Source organism: Emys orbicularis, chromosome 6 (genome assembly GCF_028017835.1).
Source record: "Emys orbicularis isolate rEmyOrb1 chromosome 6, rEmyOrb1.hap1, whole genome shotgun sequence".
Lineage (NCBI taxonomy): Eukaryota > Metazoa > Chordata > Testudines > Emydidae > Emys > Emys orbicularis.
The window spans coordinates 46,650,849-46,674,229 of NC_088688.1; the positions used below are offsets into that span (position 1 = coordinate 46,650,849).

The window sequence follows — 23,381 nt, forward strand, 5'->3', positions numbered from 1 at the left end:
TTTGAGAGAGTAGCGTTGGCATCCCAATGGCCCTCAGAGCAGTAGGCTATCCAGCGTGCCCCATTTTGGCAGGCGGAGCTCAGGCAGTGTACCAGGGCCTTGACTGGATGGCTGCACAAGATTATGAACTCGTGAAGACAGCCATATTGAGACTGATAAGGCATTAACGAAGAGACCTACCATCAGCTCTTCTGCAACGAGAGATACCCCCAAAGGCCAGGCAATGAGCGTTGCCCAGAAACTGAAGGACTTCTGGTGGTGCTGACTAAAGTCAGAAACTCAGATGGGACGCCAGGCAGTGGAGCTGATTGATGTTGAACAGTTCATACAGATTCTCCCATTGGCAGGCCAAGATTGGGGCTGCAGACACTGGCCGGAAACACTGATGGAAGCGATCCACCTCATGGAAGACTACCTGACTGCTCAAGCTGCCTGGGAGCCTCCCACCAAAGAGGCACCATGGGCCACTATGAGCAACAAGGAAGAGAACCGCACCATGAGGGAGAGATGGGAACTAGGCCAGATAAGCCCCAGGAAGGCCCTAACACCCAGCTGGGTGTCAGAAAGAGCCCACAATAAGTATCACTCCTAGGGTGCCTCGACAAAAGTCCCCCAGGATGACAAACAGACACCTCCAAATATGCAACAAGACCTTCCCCACCTGCTTACACAGGCACAGGGTCGCCCCGAACCTTCACAGGAAGACGATAACCAAAGTTACGGACCGGGGCAGGGTGCAGTTGTTTGTTTCTCCTGTGGCCAACCGGGAGACTGGAAGTACAAGGGACTTAGATGGAGATGGAAGCCCTGAGGGCCAAGGGCTTTTTGTCTTATTTATGTTATGTTTATGGACTCTACCTTTTTCTAGTTGCTTTGATTTTAACCAATGTTGCCTGGGTCAATGAATGACCCAGGCCACTCAAACTGGGGTTTTGCACAAAGCAGTGACCATCACCACTGAGAACACCACACTGGAGCATGGGCAGCTAACATCACTTTGACATGTCAACCTGCTTTTAGCAGGCTGGATTGCACCCTATGACCTAAAAACCCTGTATAGCTGAAGGTTTGGAAGCATTATTTGAATTGGCCTTGGTAATATATGATGACTCTCCAATGACTTCAGCTGAGTTATTCGAGATCTTTGCTGGTGTAACAGAAAAAATTTTGACCCACTGTATTTTTATAATAAAATTGAAAATGATGTATTAAAGCAGTCTGCTTTTAGTCACCATTAGCTCCTTGGTGAAATTATAAACAGGCGTGAAATTTTGACTACCATGAAGTCAATGGATGTTTTGCCATTGACTTAAATGTGACCAGGATTTCACCCTGCATTTTACAGGGAATACGAACACCATTTCCCACAGGACACATTATTACATCTGCTTCAGACAATTAATTAGCTAAACAAAGTATGCTGTGTGCCCTTGTTAAATTTAGGAATTATGTGGTTAATCCTCATTTGTAAAATAAACATCAGGCACCAAAATGTATCTCTCTTCACACACACACACACACACACACACACACACACACACACACACACACACACACACACACACACACACACACACACACACACACACACCATATTCTATTTTTTTCTATACTGAACTGAAAAGGCTTGGCCCTAACTTAAAAATGCTGGTTATTCTGACAGCAGGGTGGACTGATTTAAATCACCTGATTTTTTTTAAAAAACAACAACAACATTGATTTAAATACATCTGAGGCTTCATAAAACCAGTTTGAAAAATTGTGCAGTTTATTGCAATTTTAGATTAAAATTTAAAATGAACTAAATTATAAATGCTTTCTAAAAAATGCCTCTACTATTAGGGTATCTTATTTGAATATTATAAAATTTCTATAGGCAAAGAACAACATATCAAAAAGTAAGGCTGTGATCCTACAAACACTTAAGGAGGTTCATAACTTTATACACATGACTAATTCCATTGACTTCAAAGTGCGTAAGTGTTCACAGCATCAGGGGCTAAAGCCTAAATCTGTATTGTTGTTAAAAACTTTTCTCTTGGTGGCATAAAATCTTTATAACTTCAACACAAAATCACTTCAGTTTTAATAGTGGACAATTATTTACATTTTCACTACATAAACAAAGTTATTGTGAACTTTCAATACCTTGCCCGAAGCACTTCAGCTTTCTTGACTAGTGGAAGTTCAATATATTGCCCTAAAAATAAGGACTGAAGTTGATGCAGTATTCTGTGGGAGGCCAGTGACACGAGCAAGAAACGTAGTGGGGTGGTGACACCCCAGATTGCTGAGGAAGCACATGGCTGAATTTTGTAATTTTCCCAGGCGTAGTGCTTACAAGTCCAGCTGGGAGGTAATGAAGGCATGCACTGCTCTAGTCCAGTTGGGAGGTAATGAAGGCATGTTTTATCGAGACAAGGTCATCATCTGCAAGAATGAGACAGTCTTCTAGCCAGTTGGAGTCCTGCTCCTGGGGATTTTCATTACAGTAGATATGTCCTTCCTAAAATTATTACATGCACTTTTGAGCACTGCCTCATGAATTCATTCATTAAGAGTGTTACAAAATTTATACCATTTGGATAAGTGCTAGATATAATGGGTTAAATTCATTCAATGGGCTTACACCAAAGACGAAAGTGCTCCAAAATGTGAGGTGTTTTTTTTTTTAAAAGGTATCCTGTTGTTTTACCTTTCTTACATTTATCCTATCTACATCTATCATGCCCATCTGTCATCCAACTTCAGTGAGGTTTCACTCAACCTCCACCATAACTGTGTTTTCATATCAATTTTCGATCTTTCTATTTTAGACAGCAACATTTAAAGAAGAGAACTATTACTTACTGGAAAAAATCACTCAAAATAATGTATGACACCTCTACCCCGATATAACGCTGTCCTCGGGAGCCAAAAAATCTTACCACGTAATAGGTGAAACCGTGTTATATCGAACTTGCTTTGGTCCACCGGAGTGCGCAGCCCCGCCCCCCTGGAGCACTGCTTTACCGCATTATATCCGAATTCGTGTTATATCGGGTCGCGTTATATCGGGGTAGAGGTGTATGTCTTAGTTTTCACCAAAAGAAGGTGCAATTGTTGACCTCAAAAGAAAATTCATCATACTGAATACAAGTTTGAAGGAACAGGGATTTACATTTTTATGCTTGAACTAATCAGTAGTTATCATTTGTTCTGTGGAATTACGAGAGTGAAGAACAAAAAAGAATTTAGCCAATATATGGCAGGAGAGATGGATTTCTGAAAATAAACAATAAACTAAGATGCATCTCTCTATTTGTCACATCAAAAAAATTATAAGCGTCTGCTAATCTACCTGCAGGGCTGTAATTTGTCGCAATAGATTTGGGCAACGCACACTGTGACAGCTGGGATGCAAGCAACACTTATGCAGAGCAATCAGGAACCTGGCTTTAGAAAGTATCTGGTGTTTGTTTGCAGATTTACTCACGAAAGGGGCTTGAAATGCAGAGGCATGTCAGGAATAAACAGATAAATAAGAAAAACACACAAGATTAAAATGCATAAGACAGTAATATGCTCTTTGACTGAAATAGCTAGTCATCTTCTGCTTATAAACTGAACCAGAGCCAGACAGTGAAAGTACAGTAGAGATTATGTCGGTCTGTGATGGCGTTTGCAATATTCATCCATCCTGTTACCTGTGGTCAGCTAAGATGCTACATGAGAGAGTTTGAAACATACAACTGCTATTAAGCTGCTTCTTGGTTTGGATCAACCCAACTATTGTCCTGCCTTTCCTGCTCCACTGTCCGATTGCAACCGTTACTCCCCCTTCCTATCAGCTCCTCTTTTCTCTGCCTGGTTTTTATAGTCTGGTGACAGACTCCCACTGCCACCCAGTCTCATAAAAGACTTTTTCCCTTCAGAGCCTTCAGGAAACTGGTAATATCTGAAAGTGAGCAGGCACTCATACCAGTTTCCCTTGAGGAATAACTGCTGAATGATGCCTTAGAAAAATTGTAGTTTAATGAAAATCAGTACAATGCAGTTCATTGTAACTGTGTTTTAAATTCAAGTGTTTCTGGACCATGTACAGTAGGATGCAGGTTGTTCAGGTACATGTGCAGCCTGAATGTCTATTAGAGAGAAATAGCCACTTTCAGATTGGAGGTTTAGGAATTTTAGTCACTAAGAGAAGCCCATGACTATGGGGTTAGGTGACTGGGGCATGTGACTGCTTCTGGGACTATACAATACAAACCTCTAGGCACAAGCTAGATATATGGAGCTATGTCCTCACCCTTCCTCAGAGTTCCTTCTAGTACCTCAAAGGTCAGCACATAGATTCTGAAGAAGTGGTGACAGAAGGTGGTTTGTATGGATCCGTGCAGGCACTCATCTCAAAGAACTTCCATTGCATGCAACCTGATTCTGGTCCTGGAAGTTTGGTAACTGTGATCCTCATAAAGGTGGTCTGAGCAGGATCAAAATAATGATTGTAACACTATTCAATTAAGTACCAGCTCTTCACTTTTGCATAGCATTGCTCCCTAGATTTAGCCTGTGTTCAGAGCACCAGGTAGCAGCTTTGCAAATAGGCTCTATTGAAAAGCTTCTTAGAAAAGCTGTGGCAGCGGAGCATTGACTCCACTTAAATGTGCTCCAAGGTCTGCAGGATGGAAACTCTCTCTAGATCATAACATGTCTTGAAACAAACTGTTATCCTCTTAGCAGGTGTATAAAGCCCGACCCTTGGATATGTCCCCACAAACTACAAAGTTGAGGGGACGTATCTGTGGCTTTTGGTCTATTAAATTAGTAGGTGATTGTTCTTCTCACATTTAAGCTACCGTAGAACCTCAAAGATATGAACTGACCGGTCAATCACATACCTCATTTGGATCCAGAAGTATGTAATCAGGCAGCAGCAGAGAAAAAAAAAGTAAATACAGTACAGTACTGTGTTAAACAAACTACTAAAAAAATAAATAAAGGGAAAGTTTAAAAAAAGGTTTGACTAGGTAAGGAAACTGTTTCTGTGCTTGCTTCATTTAAATTAAGATGGTTAAAAGCAGCATTTTTCTTCTGCATAGTAAAGTTTCAAAGCTGTATTAACTCAAGGTTCAGTTGTGAACTTTTGAAAGAACAACCATAATGGTTTGTTCAGAGTTACGAACATTTCAGAGTTACGAACAACCTCCATTCCCGAGGTGTTCGTAACTCTGAGGTTCTACTGTATGTAGTATAACGTGTCTTGGTTAATGACATGGTTTAGGGAGCAAACCTAACTTTTACTCTGATTCAGATAAAAGACAGACCACTTCAGAAAATAATTTTGGGTATAAATGCGTTAGCTTATAAATCAAGACACATTAATTCAAGCTTCTTTCTTTTTGTTTGAAAAAGCATCAGTTTCACATGACACCACAAATCATGTGTTATCGGAAGAATTTCTAGGTTGTAATTGCTCTCAGAATGCATGCATTCTTTCAGCTATCTTTTCACTGCCTCTAACTCAGTTTGCTGTTATATGTAGTGCGATGCTGAACTAATACAATACATTTTCCACTCTCTATGCTCAGGGGCAGCTCTATGTATTTTGCCGCCCCAAGCACGGCAGTGAGGCAGCCTTTGGTGGCATGCCTGCGGGAGGTCTGCTGGTCCCGCGCCTTCGGCGTACCCGCCGCCAAATTGCCGCCGAAGCCGTGGGACCGGCGGACCTCCCTCAGGCACGCCGCCAAAGACAGCCTGACTGCCGCCCTCACAGCGACCGGCAGGCCGCCCCCCGCGGCTTGCCACCCCAGGCATGCGCTTGCTGCGCTGGTGCCTGGAGCTGCCCCTGTCTATGCTACATCACTTATCAGCTTAAAATTATTTCAAGGCACCTAGACTGAAATTTCCTACTGAAACAAATGTTTTATACAGCTAAGTAACTTAGGTTGTCAGCAATCCCTCAAGATCGAGGATGATCTTTTTCACAGGTTTTATTTTTCATGGGTCCTTTGGTGGCTGAGGTGGCTGATCCTTGAGCCACAGGCTCGTTGGCAGACATTGCAGATGGTGCTAGAAGACAGAGTTGGCCCGCGCTTGCTGTGTGACATTTGTCTTTCCTTTCTTTTCTGGCGTTTTTCTGTGACCAGGGCAAGGCGATTTTCTTCAAAAGTGGACATTCCCTTTCTGACAAGTCTTCGCCAGTTATCCCTATCCTGGCCTGCTGTCTTCCAGTGTGTGGTGTCAATGCCACATGCCTTGATATTTATCTTGAAGGTGTCTTTAAAGCGTTTCTTTTAGCCTCCCCCATTTCCTTTCTCCTTTGGTGAGTTGGGCATACAGCAGTTGTTTTGGTAAGGGTACATCAAGCATGCGCACACAGTGCCTGCTCCACCTCAGCTGATGCTGGATAATGCTGGCTGAAGATGTTGGCTTCTGTGAGGACACTGACATTAGTGCAACAATCCTCCCACTTTATATTGAGGATCTTCCGAAGAAAGTGCTGGTGCTGGCGTTTTTCAGGAGTTGTCTATAGGACACCCAAGTCTCACAGCCGTAGAGGAGAGTTGGGATTACCACTGCTTTATAAACTAAAAGTCTAGTATATGTTCTGATGTTGTGAAAGGAACACATGCTTTCTGAAAAGAAGAATTCAGCTTAAAATAATCAAGTAATCACTTAGGTAAAGTGAAATAAATTAAAGTCTGTTACTTATCAAGACTACCTGGAGTTTAGATAAAATTCTCCAGCACGAGTCAACAGTTCACAATGGCTGATCTGCCATAATAGGTAGCAATTTTAGTTCAAGGTAGTATTAACTCATGGTGAAATTAAAAATCTTGTTCCAGTATTGCAGAAGTCTTCCTCTAGGGACTTAAAAGACAGAGTTAACAAGGTGCTTATTTGTCTTAGTCAAATGTAGGAGGAGCCTTCAGTGGCCAGCTGATGAATGCAGCTCTCAGTCTCTTTTCCAGGTGTTTTCAGCTTGTAGGAAGTCAATGCTGAAGCCTCTATGATGCGTTGGAGTTCATTCAGCCCACACCAGCAAGGGGCTCAGTCAACACCTGCCCTACAACTCTGGGTACCTTAAATGCTATGCTACTGTGGCTCACAGCCACAAGAATGCAGGTCACCCCCCGGCTTAATTTACAGTGGAGACTGGTAGATGATATCTTCCCTCCTGTCTGGAAGAAAACCTGTTTCTCCCTTTGTTGGGTCCCAGACTGTAAAGCACAATAGCTGTGAATATCCATAATTCCTCATATAATGTTAACACATACATTTCACAATGATATCACCACTGTGTCATTCTTTTTTTAAATATATTACACGACACCTTTTAGATACAGATTATAACAAGTGTGTTATTTGTAACTAGTATGTCAGGCCTGACAAGAGTTACTGACACAGAACAGTGAACTACCAATGAGCCTCTGTGTCACACCCTCCTAGACTTTTTAGCCAGCTTTAGGGTGCAGTCTCCTACCGAGTTCTGATCTCTATCAGTGGAGGAGCCAGGCTTATGGCAAACAATGTCATAAGAAGAGATGACTTTGCATGTTACCCAGAATTTCTTCATCTTTTCATGTCACCTCAAGCTCATTTCTCAGATGCTCATCTCCCTCAGGGAGATGCCCTTTCTCCAGCAGTATCTGTGTGATATTTATTTTTCTGCTAGTTATTCCCAGTTTTGTAATGTGAGCAAACATGTTTCAGCTTTTTCTGGAGTCCAGCCTGCTTTGAAATGGCAAAGCTTGTTTTGCGGTAAAATTTCCAAAAGTGACTGTGTCTTAGGGGCCTGTTTTCAGAAGTCACTGAGGCAATTAGCCTCAGTCTCACTGACAGTCAACTGGACATAGATATCTAAGTCCATTTTGAAAATGGGACTTCCATGCTTTTGAAACTTTTACCCAAAGCCTAACCACCCTCTGCTCTGTTGAACTTTCTATTAAAAGCTTCTGGTTCATCTTCTGGTTTTCCAGTTTGTGAAGAATCTATGATGTAATCAACAGTTCTTTTCTGAATGGTTTCTTGCTTGTTTAGTTGTATTTTGACTGCAGGAAATTCTGGCATCCGCCATACAGCTTTGCTCTCATAAGACCTCTTATCAGAGGATGGCATTTCTGTCCAGGTTTCTCCTCCTGCTTTTAGATTCGTTGTACTATTAAAGACTAGTTTAAATGGTGTACACTTTTGCCACTTCTTTTACCTCATTAATGTAATATTTCACATAATAACTTAAGAACTATATACAATTGTCTGAGATAACGTTCTGACCCTGTAGGAAATTATTCGGACACCTTTCTCCAATAATATCCCAGAGGGTTCAGATTGTAAAACATAACATCACTCAATTCTTTGATTAAAATTTCTCATTCTTTTTGTTTCCTTTACACAGGAATGTATCTGCAATAAAGCCCCTTCCCCAGCTAACAAAGAGACTTCTTGGATTGCTCCCCATAGAAAGAGGGAGCCGACATCTTCCATCAGTGCTGGCCAAGGATCCCTGAAGAGGGTCCAGGGAAGGCATGGAGCTGAATGTGTAAATTATCTCTATTTCCAAAACCCATGTGACTGAAGTAACTACTCCATATCACCCAAGAGGAGGACTGAGGAAAGATGTATGTATACAAGACTTGAGTCAAGGCTCATGGCAAGTTTGCTTCTTCACTCACCTGGTGTCAAAGCTGGAGTCAACTTTTGTTTTTTAAAGATTTTTCCCCCCCTAGTCCCAAGAGAGGAGTAAAAGAACTTCTGGAAGTTCTTCCCATAAAGGTCAGTACAACTGAGGGGTGCCAAGCGGTGCCCTTTTCTTGTATGATGGTTAAGACAGTCCCAAGAAAGCCAAGATTTCACCCTTCCCCACCCCTCCAGTCTTTCCTCCCCGCAACTGGAAAGTTCTGGCCCCTTAGAAAGTAGATGTTTCACCTTGGTTTGCACATGCTGAAATAAACCAGAACTTTTAGAAAGCAGCCTTCTCACAGTTACTATCATTGCTACTGAAATAGCTGCGATATCTGAGGCACTGTAAGCAGCCTTGATAAAGTGTTTACCTTTCAGATTAGATGGTTGTGGCCTCTGACATCTTCAAGCAGATGATCCATCAAAGATGCCAGCTTGTTCCACTTGGCGTAGTCATATTTAGCAAGAGGATCCTGATAATTAGCCACTCTCATTTGTAGAGTTGCAGATAAATAAGCCTTCCTATTGTCAGGATACTAGGGGAAAGTAGTCAGGACTAGTGGCAGGAGCTTGGGATTCCAGAACCGAAGCTAGGGATCAAAGCCAGTATTAGGGTCAAGAGTCAAGCTGAGGCTCAAGCCGGAGTCAGAGTCAGAAATTAAGCTGAGGGTCAGAGACAGAGTCAGGAATCAGACTGAGGGTCAATACCAGGAATCGAGGTCCATGTTGGCGTTCTAGTGATCAGCTGGGAGTCAGACCCAAGCTCATGACCATAGGTTCATGAACAGAGAAGCAGAGCAGTCATGGCAGCTAGCTAGGGATGCACACTGTTGCCTGGAGACTACCTGGTACATTCCATGGGTTTATATAGGGACAAGGAGCCAATTAGGGATCACTAAGACTACTGTCAGTCAGATCACTTGAGGTGGAACTTCCTGTGGTGTTGAACCTCTCTCTCTAGATTATAAATCAGAGGTAGAAGCCAGCTTACAGCTACTACTGGGTGGCAGTGCGGGCCTGTTAGTTGCCTTGTAGCACTCCAGGCTTAGGTTCAAGTCCTACTGATCTCTACATCTAGCCAAAGAAGCCAATTTCTCGCATCCTTATAATGAGGAATGGATTTGTGGTTTTGACTTGCACTGGCTCACAAGCCACAGCCACTATTGAAGACTTCAGAGCAGGGCTGCAGTAGAAGGAATGGTGGAACCAGAGCCTTTCTGGAAGTTAGTGAAGGGTCATCCAGAGGTCATTGACCAGTCCAGTCAACCCTTCGTTGGTTAGTACAGCTACTCTACAAGGTGTCATGATTTTAATATATGAGACTTCTTTTGGACAGCTGTCAGTTCCAAGTCTAAGGCTGTAACTTTAAGGGTTATCAAGTGTTGAAAGAAGCAGGGAGCTAGTAATGGAGTAGATGTGGGGAAGTGGGATACCAGGAGAAAGCACGAGCAGAAGAGCGCATACTCCTGCCTCATACTGAGAAAGCAGGACAATCAGCGAGTTATCTTAAGTGTCTATACACAAATGCAAGAAGTCTGGGAAACAAACAGGGAGGACTGGAAGTCCTGGCACAGTCAAGAAATTATGATGTGATTGGAATAACAGAGACTTGGTGGGATAACTCACATGACTGGAGTACTGTCATGGATGGATATAAACTGTTCAGGAAGGACAGGCAGGGCAGAAAAGGTGGGGGAGTTGCATTGTATGTAAGAGAGCAGCATGACTGCTCGGAGCTCCAGTATGAAACTGCAGAAAAACCTGAGAGTCTCTGGATTAAGTTTAGAAGTGTGAGCAACAAGGGTGAGGTCGTGGTGGGAGTCTGCTATAGACCACCAGACCAGGGGGATGAGGCTTTCTTCAGGCAACTAACAAAAGTTACTAGATCACAGGCCCTGGTTCTCATGGGGGACTTCAATAACCCCGATATCTGCTGGGAGAGCAATACAGCAGTGTACAGACAATCCAGGAAGGTTTTGGGAAGTGTAGGGAATAATTTCCTGGTGCAAGTGCTGGAGGAACCAACTAGGGGCACAGCTCTTCTTGACCTGCTGCTCACAAACAGGGAAGAATTAGTAGGGGAAGCAAAAGTGGACGGGAACCTGGGAGGCAGTGACCATGAGATGGTCGAGTTCAGGATCCTGACAAAAGGAAGAAAGAAGAGCAGCAGAATATGGACCCTGGACTTCAGAAAAGCAGACTTTGACTCCCTCAGGGAACTGATGGGCAGGATCCCCTGGGAGAATAACATGAGGGGGAAAGAAGTCCAGGAGAGCTGGCTGTATTTTAAAGAATCCTTATTGAGGTTGCAGGAACACACCATCCCGATGTGTAGAAAGAATAGTAAATATGGCAGGTGACCACCTTGGCTTAACAGTGAAATCCTTGCTGATCTTAAAACACAAAAAAGAAGCTTACAAGAAGTGGAAGCTTGGACAGATGACCAGGGAGGAGTATAAAAATATTGCTCAGGCATGCAGGAGTGAAATCAGGAAGGCCAAATCACAACTGGAGCTGCAGCTAGCAAGGGATGTTAAGAGTAACAAGAAGGGTTTCTACAGGTATGTTAGCAACAAGAAGGTGGTCAGGGAAAGTGTGGGCCCCTTACTGAATGGGCAAGGCAACCTAGTGACAGAGGATGTGGAAAAAGCTAAAGTACTCAATGATTTTTTTGCTTCTGTCTTCACGAACAAGGTCAGCTCCCAGACTATTGTACTGGGCAGCACAGTATGGGGAGGACGTGACCAGCCCTCTGTGGAGAAAGAAGTGGTTCAGGACTATTTAGAAAAGCTGGACGAGCACAAATCCATGGGGCTGGATGCACTGCATCCGAGGGTGCTAAAGGAGTTGCAGAGCCACTGGCCATTATCTTTGAAAACTCATGGCGATTGGGGGAGGTCCAGGATGACTGGAAAAAGGCTAATGTCGTGCCCATCTTTAAAAAAAGGGAAGAAGGAGGATCCGGGGAACTATAGGCCAGTCAGCCTCCCCTCAGTCCCTGGAAAAATCATGAAGCAGGTCCTCAAGGAATCAATTTTGAAGCACTTCGAGGAGGGGAAAGTGATCAGGAACAGTCAGCATGGATTCACGAAGGGCAAGTCATGCCTGACTAACCTAATTGCCTTCTATGATGAGATAACTGACTCCGTGGATGAGGGGAAAGCAGTGGATGTGTTATTCCTTGACTTTAGCAAAGCTTTTGATACGGTCTCCCACAGTATTCTTGCCAGCAAGTTAAAGAAGTATTGGCTGGATGAATGGACTATAAGGTGGATAGAAAGCTGGCTAGATCATCGGGCTCAACGGGTAGTGATCAATGACTCCATGTCTAATTGGTAGCCGGTATCAAGCGGAGTGCCCCAAGGGTCAGTCCTGGGGCCGGTTTTGTTCAATATCTTCATTAATGATCTGGAGGATGGCGTGGATTGCACCCTCAGCAAGTTTTCAGATAACACTAAACTGGGAGGAGTGGTAGATATGCTGGAGGGTAGGGATAGGATACAGAGGGACCTAGACAAATTAGAGGATTGGGCCAAAAGAAATCTGATGAGGTTCAACAAGGACAAGTGTAGAGTCCTGCACTTAGGACGGAAGAATCCCATGCGCTGCTACAGACTAGGGACTGAGTGGCTAGGCAGCAGGTCTGCAGAAAAGGACCTAGGGGTTACAGTGGACGAGAAGCTGGATATGAGTCAACAGTGTGCTCTTGTTGCCAAGAAGGCTAACAGCATTTTGGGCTGTATAAGTAGGAGCATTGCCAGCAGATCGAGGGACGTAATCATTCCCCTCTATTAGGCATTGGTGAGGCCTCATCTGGAGTGCTGTGTCCAGGTTTGGGCCCCACACTACAAGAAGGATGTGGAAAAATTGGAAAGAGTCCAGTGGAGGGCTGGAGCACATGACTTTTGAGGAGAGGCTGAGGGAACTGGGATTATTTAGTCTGCAGAAGAGAAGAATGAAGGGGGATTTGATAGCTGCTTTCAACTACCTGAAAGGGGGTACCAAAGAGGATGGATCTAGACTGTTCTCAGTGGTACCAGGTGACAGAACAAGGAGTAATGGTCTCAAGTTGCAGTGGGGGAGGTTTAGGTTGGATATTAGGAAAAACGTTTTCACTAGGAGGGTGGTGAAGCACTGGAATGGGTTACCTAGGGAGGTGGTGGAATCTCCTTCCTTAGAGGTTTTTAAGGTCAGGCTTGACAAAGCCCTGGCTGGGATGATTCAGTTGGGGATTGGTCCTGCTTTGAGCAGGGGGTTGGACTAGATGACCTCCTGAGGTCCCTTCCAACCCTGATATTCTATGATACTGTATCCTCAGGAGAGGATGAAGACTCTCTCTCTAGAGGCACTCTAACGAATAGGATCTTCTTCAATAGCTTCCTCTTCTGAGGTTCCATAGATTTAGATTGGAAGGCAGATGAGACTTTCTTTTGTGATACCTCAGAAGTGAATGGAGGAGATGTATATTTTGTGGCAGGATAGTCCTTGGTCTTGACAGAAAGCCTTTTGCTAGGTGTTGGTGTCCTAGGCTGACCAGCTCACAATGGCTACAGTGTCTATGGAGCACAGGTAACAAAATTGTTAAGATCCCATTAAACCTTAGACTCTAGAGGAACCAAAGGGAAGTCAGTCTGTATCCAAAAAACTCAGTCTCCACCATCATTCCAGAAGCAGAAGTCAGAACTGAGGGAGGAAGCTGGAGATCCTCACTGGACCACCCTAAGGCTGCAGACTCTATGCAGGGATGCAAGTGGCCTGAAGTGAAAATGTAAGTGGTATCATGGCGGAATTTCACCCTTTGTGAATCTAGTGCTTATTGGGGGTGCCAAATTGTTAGTGCTGGAGACCAAGTCCTTGTTTATCCACAAAAGCAGAGGAAGAATACAGGCAGACTGCAGAAGCTTCCCCATATTACCCCAATTCTGACCAAGGCAGGGTTTAAAATTGCAACTGAAAAGGTCCTACTACCAATCTCTTAAATCATCCCTCTCCCATCAAAATTATTTAGACCAAAAGAAAAGAAATTGAAACAAACAGAGCCCCAAATATACCCTCAAGGTAACACCCACAATATGGGGCAAGTGTCACTAAAGATCAGTTTTTACATTTAGCAATCGACTGCTAGTAACATTTTGTGCTTGTATAGCACCATATATATGAAGTTCTCAAAATGCATTACAAACATTAATGAAGTCTTAACACACACCTTTGAGATAGGTAATATTTTATTTTGAGATAGGAAAAGTGAGGCACGGAAATTGTTAGTTGTCAGAGTTCACACAAGACATCTGTGGCATAAACACGAACTGAACTCCCGTCTTCCAGTTCTCAGTCCCATGTCATAGCCAAAAGACAATCCTTCCTCCCCTTTGATAGGTCTTTTAGGGCTAGTCACATATGTGCACTGTGTAATTCTCCAGCCACTGAAACAAGACTATAACCCTACATTACATAATGTGCATATCCATATATGATTAAACATATGGCAAGTTTCATAAACACAGAAAAATTAAAGAAATGAAAGAAAGCAGAAGAGCTTACCCAAATCCAGAAAATAAGCGACAGAAGAGAAAGAGGCCATAGCCCTGGACAAATGATGACAGGAAGGCAAAGAATCCATTGACAGACATGCATATCAGGAGAGACTGCCTCCTTCCCACCTTGTCTGCCAAGCCTCCCCAGAAGAATGCCCCCAACATCATCCCAAGGTACACTATGCTACCTGCAACACACAGAAAACAAGATGTTACTTTGTGAGCTACACAACTGACGTCAATTGACCAAAAATTAATCATAACATACTAGAGTATTTTTCCAGCAAACTTTTTAACTTGTGAAATTACAGAACAGGAAGTAATTTTGTCCCCTATCTGCTTATGAGTGAGTTAGGTGTATAAATTGCAAATGCATCTGTGGAAGAATAGACACCCTATTGTGAGCCTTAATATATTATTAAACTAGGTGCCTCTAGCTATAGGCAGAGGAGTAAGAAGTGGAGAAAAAGTTCCAGCTATCCCACAGCAGCACACTGCATGCACGATAACACTGCAAAAATTGAAATCTGCCCTACAGAAATGCATTGCTGGAAACCTATTAAAAACAAGCAGTTATGTGTGGGATCATTAGCCACCAGTAGTTATTAGACTAAGCACAACTTGTTTTTAAGAATTAAGAAACAAATGAATGGTAGTTATCAGAGTGCAGCAGTATCAAAGAACTACCATTTTGTTGTTTCTCTCTTTTTCTATAGTACAGTCTGTGCCAGGCATGGCCAAACGGTGGTTCGTGAGCCGCATGCAGCTCTTTTACAGTTAAAATGCGGCTCCCAGAGCCCCCTATGCATCCCCCCTCCATTCTCCGCCTACAAGACTGGGAAGGGGGGAGCTTGGGGCTTCTGCTCTGCGGCAGTGTTGTGGGATGAGGGGTTTCTGCCCTGCGGCAGGGTGATGGGATGAGAGGCTTCTGCCCTGCAGGGAGGTGAGTTTAAGGGCTTTAGCCCAGTGGGGGTCATCGGGGCAAAAGCTCCACACCCTGGCAGGCATCGCCCCAAGGGGCAGGTTGTGTGCATCTTGCAGCTCTTGAACGTCTAAAGATTATTGTATGCGGCTCAGAGGGTCAGGAAGTTCGGCCCTCCTGGTCTGTGCTTTCCTCAAATAGTACTGTCCTGAACAAAAGACAACACTTGAACAACACTGCTTTAAACGAACTTTTTAAACATGGCCAAGCACATTAAAAGAACACAGTGAAAAATTCTTTGTGGATATTATAATAAAGTGATGCTGTATTAAATTTACAATTAAGTGCATGATATTGATAAAAAAATTGGAGCCTTCAAACTCGCCAGTAAATTCACTTCAAACTAAAGAAAAGGAGAACTGTCAGGATAAAAATCATATTTAAAAAAATCTTTATCTACATTTCTGTCATCATCTTAGAGTATAAAAATTGACAAGTTAATGTAAATAGCTTTCAGAAATCTAGGTTGGTTTTTTTACTCCTTGCACTTCTCTCTACTTGGACACTTCTCTCTACTTGGACAATAGCCTACTTCGTTTCTAGTCAATTTCATTTTCAGGTTCTAATGCACTAGGACAATGCTGCAAGGGTATTTTATTTTAGTTTGTTTGTTACATTTCATATCAACACTTATTAGTCTCAGGTTTTGTAAAATACACACACATACTATATACACATTTTTGGCCAAATGTGACCTTACAGTGCCCATTATTTCACAAATGTGGATCAGACAAATGACATTTCAGTCACACACGTTTAGCAAAACTATCTCAATATTGACATTACCATTTCATGCAAGATACGTACATTATCCTGTTTCACTGATTAAAAAGGTCTTGAGTTTGACTGTTAGAAACTTAACAGCTTAGTGCAACATAACTCAAAAGTCAGAACAGTTTGTGCGAAATCATAGTACAATTATAAATCTTAGTTTGCAGTCTCAGAGAGTGCTATCCAACAAAGTAAATCTGACTGGTAAAGGCAGTGACTTTCCCTGAGCTCTGCCCAGGTCAAATCAGATTTTTATTTTGTTTTTGCTGCTTGTTTTAACCTATCTGCTGTTCCTTCTCTCCACCTCCCACATGCTTACCAAAATTCCTGGTTGGACATCACCCATCTAATGGCTGCTGCCCTATTACATGTCCTATACAGAACAGGAGCTTAAAAGGAGAATAGCTGGAAGCAGGTTATTAGTTAGAAAGTCCTGCTCCCCCTCTTTGAATTGGATAATGAACAGTAAAATAAAAATATCAGGATAAGCATTATCCATTCATTGTTTGTAAACCCAATATCCTCTACAGAGTAGCTAATGTCTGATGATCTCTCTGAGGGTTGATTTTGCATTTAGAACTCTGAGTTAGCTGTAAGAACTGAAAAATCACAAGTAGGCTGAGAACTCCCTGAAGTATACATTTAAGAGGGTTGCATTGTCTATTCCAGAATATGCATGTGATATTTTTCACTTATGAAAGATAAGCCACCTATTGCGGTTCAGAAACAAGTATATAAATGATCATGGATCATGTGAAATATTCAAGACTTGTCACCATGGAACAAACAGGCCCCAGTACATTTTTTTAAACATAAACATAGCCTCCATTTCCAGGATTTGTATTTATTCATTCTCAGTGACGCAAACAAAAAACATTCACTTCTCCAGTCTGAGAGCCGCACTTCTTCCATGTACACATCGTACCCAGATTAATGCACCATTTAAATAGAAACATTTGGCCTGTATCCTCCTGAGCAGACTGCTCTTGTGGAGCTGTTCCTGTCTCTCAGTTTTATGGAAAAGGAACCAGCCTTTCTTATTCCCTCATCAGGATAATGAGTTTCATATGCTCCAGTTATCTGGGTCAAAAAGAACATTGACCCTTCCTCAGGCTAGACAAGTTGGGAAGGAGAAAAGTAGCCGCAACCCCTTAATCATTAATGGTGTCCTGTACCAATGCTCCAGCTTTTCTATAGCTACTTAGGTTTTTGCCAAATATAAAACAGGGACAGGATGTTTCTGGCCCAAGAGGGTCTTCTCCATGAGTGCCAAAAGGCCTGTGTACATATGACAGGTCCATTGCTGTTCACCCCTGAGATTGGTAACCCTCCCAGTATGAAGGCAGAGTGCCAGCTTCCCTCAAAAAAGCAGCAGTTAGGTGCCTTCTCAATATCTCTCTCGATGCTGGTAATCTTGCTAATTACCAGTGTGCCTCTAACCTTCCTTTTTGGGGGAAGATTGAGAATGTGGCAAGGGAGTTAATTCTGGAATCTTTTAGTGTCGTCAGATTTCCTTGATCCTTTTCGATTTAGAGTTTGGCCGAGGAATGGCTTAGAGCCTGCACTGCTCTCCCTGGCTGATGATTTCCTAGTGATGGGCAAGGAGTCCACATCCAGTGATTTTATTACATCTGTTAGCATCTTTTTATACTGTAAAGATGGGGTTTTCTTAACTAGCATATACACAGTTCATAGTGGGGGTAGATGGTATGGCTCAAGTATTTCTGGTCTCTAAGAAATCTCCATGGATGATTTGGAACAATTACCTGAGTTCTCTCTTGCATGTAGGGAATTATTGCATTACTCTTTAGATGGGCGTCTCTTGAAGCTTACTTGGAAATCACAAATGGAGGAAAATGTGATGGTTTTCCTGCTTAATAGCATTAGCTGCAGGAAACATATTAGACCTATTTTGACAACTGCTTTGTCACTATATCCATTTCAGGGGGCAGCTCAATTGGTTGAATTTTATACTTGAAGCCCTAAATGATTTGAGTCCAGGCTGTCAGAGACCACATCTTTCCATGCTCGTTGAGGTTAGTTGCTGTAGTATTTCAAGTGTTGGAAGGCCAATGGTGCACAATTCACCTCTTTTCCCAGATTTATTCTTGAGGATGGTAGGATGGATTGGGTGTATGGTTGTTTTTTTTTGGAAATGTCTTTTTTCCTTTGCTTCTCAGGCAAATAGTGTGTGCTTTATTAAACATAAGTCTTCCTTTGTAGTGCATAAAAAGGCACAATAGGGCAGCCCTAAGCAGAGCTTATTCTTCTTCTCCAACCCTCCTCTGACTATCATTTTTTATTGCCATGGCTAATACCACCATGATCCCCATCACTCAGGGTCACAAACTTGGGATCTCTTGATGGACTCATCCCTCTTCTCCTCATGCAGACACACAGTTTCCAAGTCTTGCAATTCCAAAAATATAAACCTTCCTCTTTGTCTCAATAGCTAAAACCATTGTCCATACCCTGGCCAGGAACTCTGCTTTAGTCTGTCTCTTACCCACATTGCTTCCCTGAACTGCATTCAAAATACAGCTGCGAAAATCATCTTTCTCAGCTGTCATTCAGCCCATGTCATTCCCCTCTGAATCCCTTCCCTAGTTCCTATTTTACCATCTCATAATTGCCTTCAAAGTCCTACATAACTCCTCCCTAGTCAGCTTTCATTTCTATTTCTGTCAATGATATCCAGTTTCAAAGCACCTTCCTGTCTTCCCCTCCTTTCTCTTCTTTGCACTTCCTTCTGTGTGGCCCCCTTTACACTGAACACACTTCCAACCCCAAACAACCAAGTCCACTTCCTCTCTTCTTTCAAATCACTCCTCAAGACTAACTTTTTTTCTGCAATGTCCACAATAAGCAGTGAAAGCAACAAAGATACAAAATTCTACAGAACAATTGATGTAGCAGAATCATCATATAACATAATCAGATAACCACATCATTTTAACCTCCATCCTCCCTTTTCCCCAATCCACATATATCCAAGAGTTCATTGCTCTTGTTTGTCACTTCATGTCAATAACAACAGTGTAAATGGCTTAGGGCAGAGCATGTCTCTTTTATTTACTTTATAAATCACTTACCACACTTGATACATTTCATATAGAATTTTAGATGTCTAAAAAATAATGTGTAAAACACCCCTCTTTTGGACAACCCATGCTCCCTTTCACAGGAACTTTAAAAGCACAGGCCACCACCTTAGATAAATGTACACCTCAAGACCTAACATGTCATGTGGAAGACAGCAGAATTCTGGTAATTGCATATTTGAGCACACTGCAGCTGGTACCACAGCTTGTTCCATTTTTTGGTGCTATGCACTTATGGATCTGAGATAAGAATCAAGCCTTTAAAGAACATGCGTGCTGTTGCTATCTGACATGCATATTAAGTTAGACACTGGTCTCAGAGACCTCTAATGACAATTGTTTTCAGGAAAATAAATATTGCTTTAAAATACAAAGGCTACAAGTGTTGCACTCTGAATAATGATTTCCTCAATGAAGTGTTATGCAGTCCAAGCACACTCAGTTATCTGGTAGAGAATCCTTGAAAACAACTCAGTGGCAGTAGAAATCAAACAAACCCCATGCTAAAATTAACATGCTCATCTGCTGTCTTTGTTTTCAAAGTAGTAACAATTTGCTTCACTTTTCTTTTCTTTTTTTTTTTTGCATATTGGAAATGCAACACACTCCAAGGATTTTCCTGTTATACACATGCATAACAGATACAAAATACATGCTTTGAGTCTTTCCTCTTCGGATTAAGGACTGTTTTTCTAAACATACTACAAATAATCTGCAAAGGTCCTTTCCCCAGACTCTTCTTTCCTCCAGAACATGGATTGAAATGTCTGCGTTGGAAGGGCAATGAAAAGCAAGCAGTGATTAAAAGAATTATTGCCCGGCCATGCCAGAAGAAAGACAGGAGAGAGGAGGCAATGGATGTGGTTTAATTAGATTGCCACATTATTCACCTAAAATATCAGGGCATACCCAACAATAAATTGTACAGTGAAGGTCATCATCCTGTCCTTAATCATTTCCATATAATCCACAGCCTGGTCCCAGCCATTGGATGGCTGGGACCCCGCTGCCCTTCCCGCATCTGAGATTAAGAGGGTTATAAAAGGAGGGGGACTGGCTCCTCGCTGTTCTAGTCATAGGAGCCTCAACTCCCCCCTTACTCAGCTCCCTTCAGGGATATTTTCTTCAAATCCTTTCTAAACTGTTTTATCTGATAACTGTATCCCTTCCATAACTATACCTGCCACATCTGCCACAAGGCGACACCAGCAATGATGCCTGGCTGTCTCCTCCTACCCCCACTAGGTTAATATCAGACATAATTATATCCATTCCCCCAGCAGATAGGCGTACCCCATCCTCCCTGAATAACTCAGATGCCCAGTAAGAGGTCCCAATGGAGAATTACCAACTCCCCTTGGGTACATATGAATATAGCCACCTAGCTATTCACAGACCCCCTGGACTTACTGACCCATCAAGTCTTCACCCCCCCCCCCAGCCACACACACACACACACACACACTGTGCTGCAACATGTCAGGCCCAAATAATTGTCACCTCACAGAACAATTCCTGGATCTGCCCAAAAGCCCATGTAGCTCTGAGTAGCAATTTGACCCCCTTACATCTTCCCAAATCCTTTCACCAAGGTGAACAATAATGGTATCAAGTGTTTCCTCGCAGGCTGCCAGAGTGTGAACAAGGGGCATCAGCTGGACCCATAGCATGCCCCTGTTTCCATGCCAGCTCAGGATTGCCTGACCACCTAGGCCTAGCTGAGAAGTGCTGCTTGTGTGCCCAGTACACAATGCTGTTGTGACGGGTTGAATCTCAGAAACCCCCCTGAGAACTGCCAACTGATGTGCCAAGACTGCTTCTGCCCCTGCTTTCCCTGCCAGCTCGGGACCCCAGCACCCTGTCTTGCTGAGCCAGACACACCCGTCTGCTCCAACACAGACCCAGGGTCTGAATTACTTGCCCCAAAGCTGCAGACTTAATTGAAAGCAGCTAACAGAAGTGTTCTTGTCTTTAACACTCAGATGACCAATTCCCAATGGGGTCTAAAACCCAAATAAATCCGTTTTACCCTGTATAAAGCTTATACCGGGTAAACTCATAAATTGTTCGCCCTCTATAACACTGATAGAGAGATATGCACAGCTGTTTGCCCCCCCCCAGGTGTTAATACATAATCTGAGTTAATTAATAAGTAAAAAGTGATTTTATTAAATACAGAAAGTAGGATTTAAGTGGTTCCAAGTAGTGACAGACAGAACAAAGTGAATTACCAAGCAAAATAAAATAAAACACGCAAATCTATGTCTAATCCAACTGAATACAGATAAAATCCTCACCAGTTCCAGAATGCTCCCTTTTACAGACTAATCCTCCTTTTAGTCTGGGACCTCACACCCCTTGCAGTCACTGTCCTTTGTTCCAGTTTCTTTCAGGTATCTCTGGGGGTGGAGAGACTCTCTCTTTAGCCAGCTGAAGACAAAATGGAGGGGTCTCCCACAGGCTTAAATAGACTTTCTCTTGTGGGTGGAGACCCCCTCCTCTCTCCTATGCAAAGTCCAGCTACAAAATGGAGTTTTGGAGTCACCTGGGCAAATCACATGTCCATGCATGACTGAGTTCCTTACCAGCCAAGCAACATTCCTGGGGAAGCCCAGATGTGGATTGGTGTCTCCAAGTTCATTGTTGGCTTAAGTGTTTCTTGATTGGGCACTTACTGAGAATAGTCTTTTCTCAGGAAGCTGACCAACTGCTTCACTACAGCCTACTTAGAATCAAACAAGTATGCAGCCAATATTCATAACATCGAACACAAAAATGATACATGCCTACAAACAGGATTAATAGATTCAGTAGATCATAACCTTTACAGAGATATGTTACATGGCATATGTAGCATACAACGCATTATAGTTATGTTATATATATACACATACCATAAAGCCTTATGGGTGGCACTGACCGTCACACCCTCCTCCTGAACTTACTGCCAGAGACTTGGACACTCCTCAGAGTCTGTCCTACTGACCTCAGTTTCCCCAAATTTGGTCCCCAAATTCTACTGGCTGCCACATTGAGCTGTGCCTTAGTTTCCCTAATCAGTATCCTCTAGATCTTGGCTGCAGCCACCCCCACCTGTGCCCATTTCTCCTAGTTTGATTCCCCAGTTCTGTTGAAATCTTGGCTGCAGCTATCCCAAGCTACACCTCAGTTTCCCCCCCGTCTTGATTCCCCCATCTCAGCTAGCTTCCTCGCCAAGTCCATCCCAAGCTGTGCCTCAGTTTGCCCAATTTTGACCCCCAGTTTCAGCTGCACTATTGGTTGCAGCCATGCCTGAGCCACGCCTCAAAGTTTTCCTCAGTTCAGCCCCCAGTTTTGTCTGGAGTCTTGGCCACCGCCACCCTGAGCCATACCTCAGTTTCCCATAATTTGGGTCCCCCTTTTCAGCTGTAGTCTTGATCTATGCCTCAGTTTCCCCAATTCTGGTCCCCAATTTCGTTTGGAGTGCTGACTGCAGCCACCTTGAGCTTTGGTTCCTAAATATTGGCTGGGATCTTGGCCCCAGCCACCCTGACCTGTGCCTTAGTTTGCCCAGTTTATGTTACCTGCGGAGGTGCTCGCCATACTACATGCTCCCCCCTCTTTTGGCCCCTATCCCTAAATTCCCCCCTTGAGTTGGATCAGAGGTGTTTGATCTGTAACATTGGGTCTACTGGGGAGACCCACGCTCCGCTGGATGCTGCCTGCATCCCAGTCCTGCACCCCTGCATAGCCTGGAGAGTGCCCAGGGTGTTACCTGCCCACCCCTTAATGACCGGACTCTAAGACTTGGGGAAACCCAGGAAAGACATTCCAAACTCTGGGAATGTCCCTGTACTTCCCCTATTCTCATTCCCACACCCAGCCAGTCATCCTGTCTCCCCACTCCTCTGTAAGAGGGGCCACACAGCTCTGTGAACAGCCAGCCATCCTGCTCCACTCACCTGAGGACTTACATACTAGCTGCCACACCCAGGCAGCCACCTTGCCCCCCAAATAGGCCCCCCCACCCCCTCCTCTATGGTATGGGGAGCCTCAGCCAGTCCTCTGATCCCCAGGAGACACCCACTCATTTCTCTGCAGTAAGAGGAGTCTGGTCAGTCCCCCTACCCCTACCGTGAGCCACTCCCCTTCTTCCTCTGGCTCAGGCTCTGGGCTCCCCCTTTCCCCCATGTCTTCTGCTTTTGTTGCCAGCCCAATCCAGGTAAAAGAGGGCCTGGTTTGCCGAATTCTCAAACTGCGTAGAATATAAATACCTCCTCCCTTCCAGTCAGCAGGAAGGGCCCCCGGCCCAGCTGCTTCCATTCTTCTACTTCCCTGTGAACCTTCCCCCAC

General features: G+C 43.5%; 1 protein-coding gene across 3 annotated transcripts in view; it reads right to left on the reverse strand.

Moving 5' to 3' along the window:
• SV2C (synaptic vesicle glycoprotein 2C) overlaps positions 1 to 23,381 on the reverse strand; it is a 144,049-nt gene that overhangs the window by 80,085 nt on the left and 40,583 nt on the right. For all 3 annotated transcript variants that reach the window (XM_065406576.1, XM_065406577.1, XM_065406575.1), the window contains one exon: positions 14,203 to 14,383. In XM_065406576.1, coding sequence (XP_065262648.1) covers positions 14,203 to 14,383 — 181 coding nt within the window. The remainder of the gene's footprint in view (positions 1 to 14,202; positions 14,384 to 23,381) is intronic.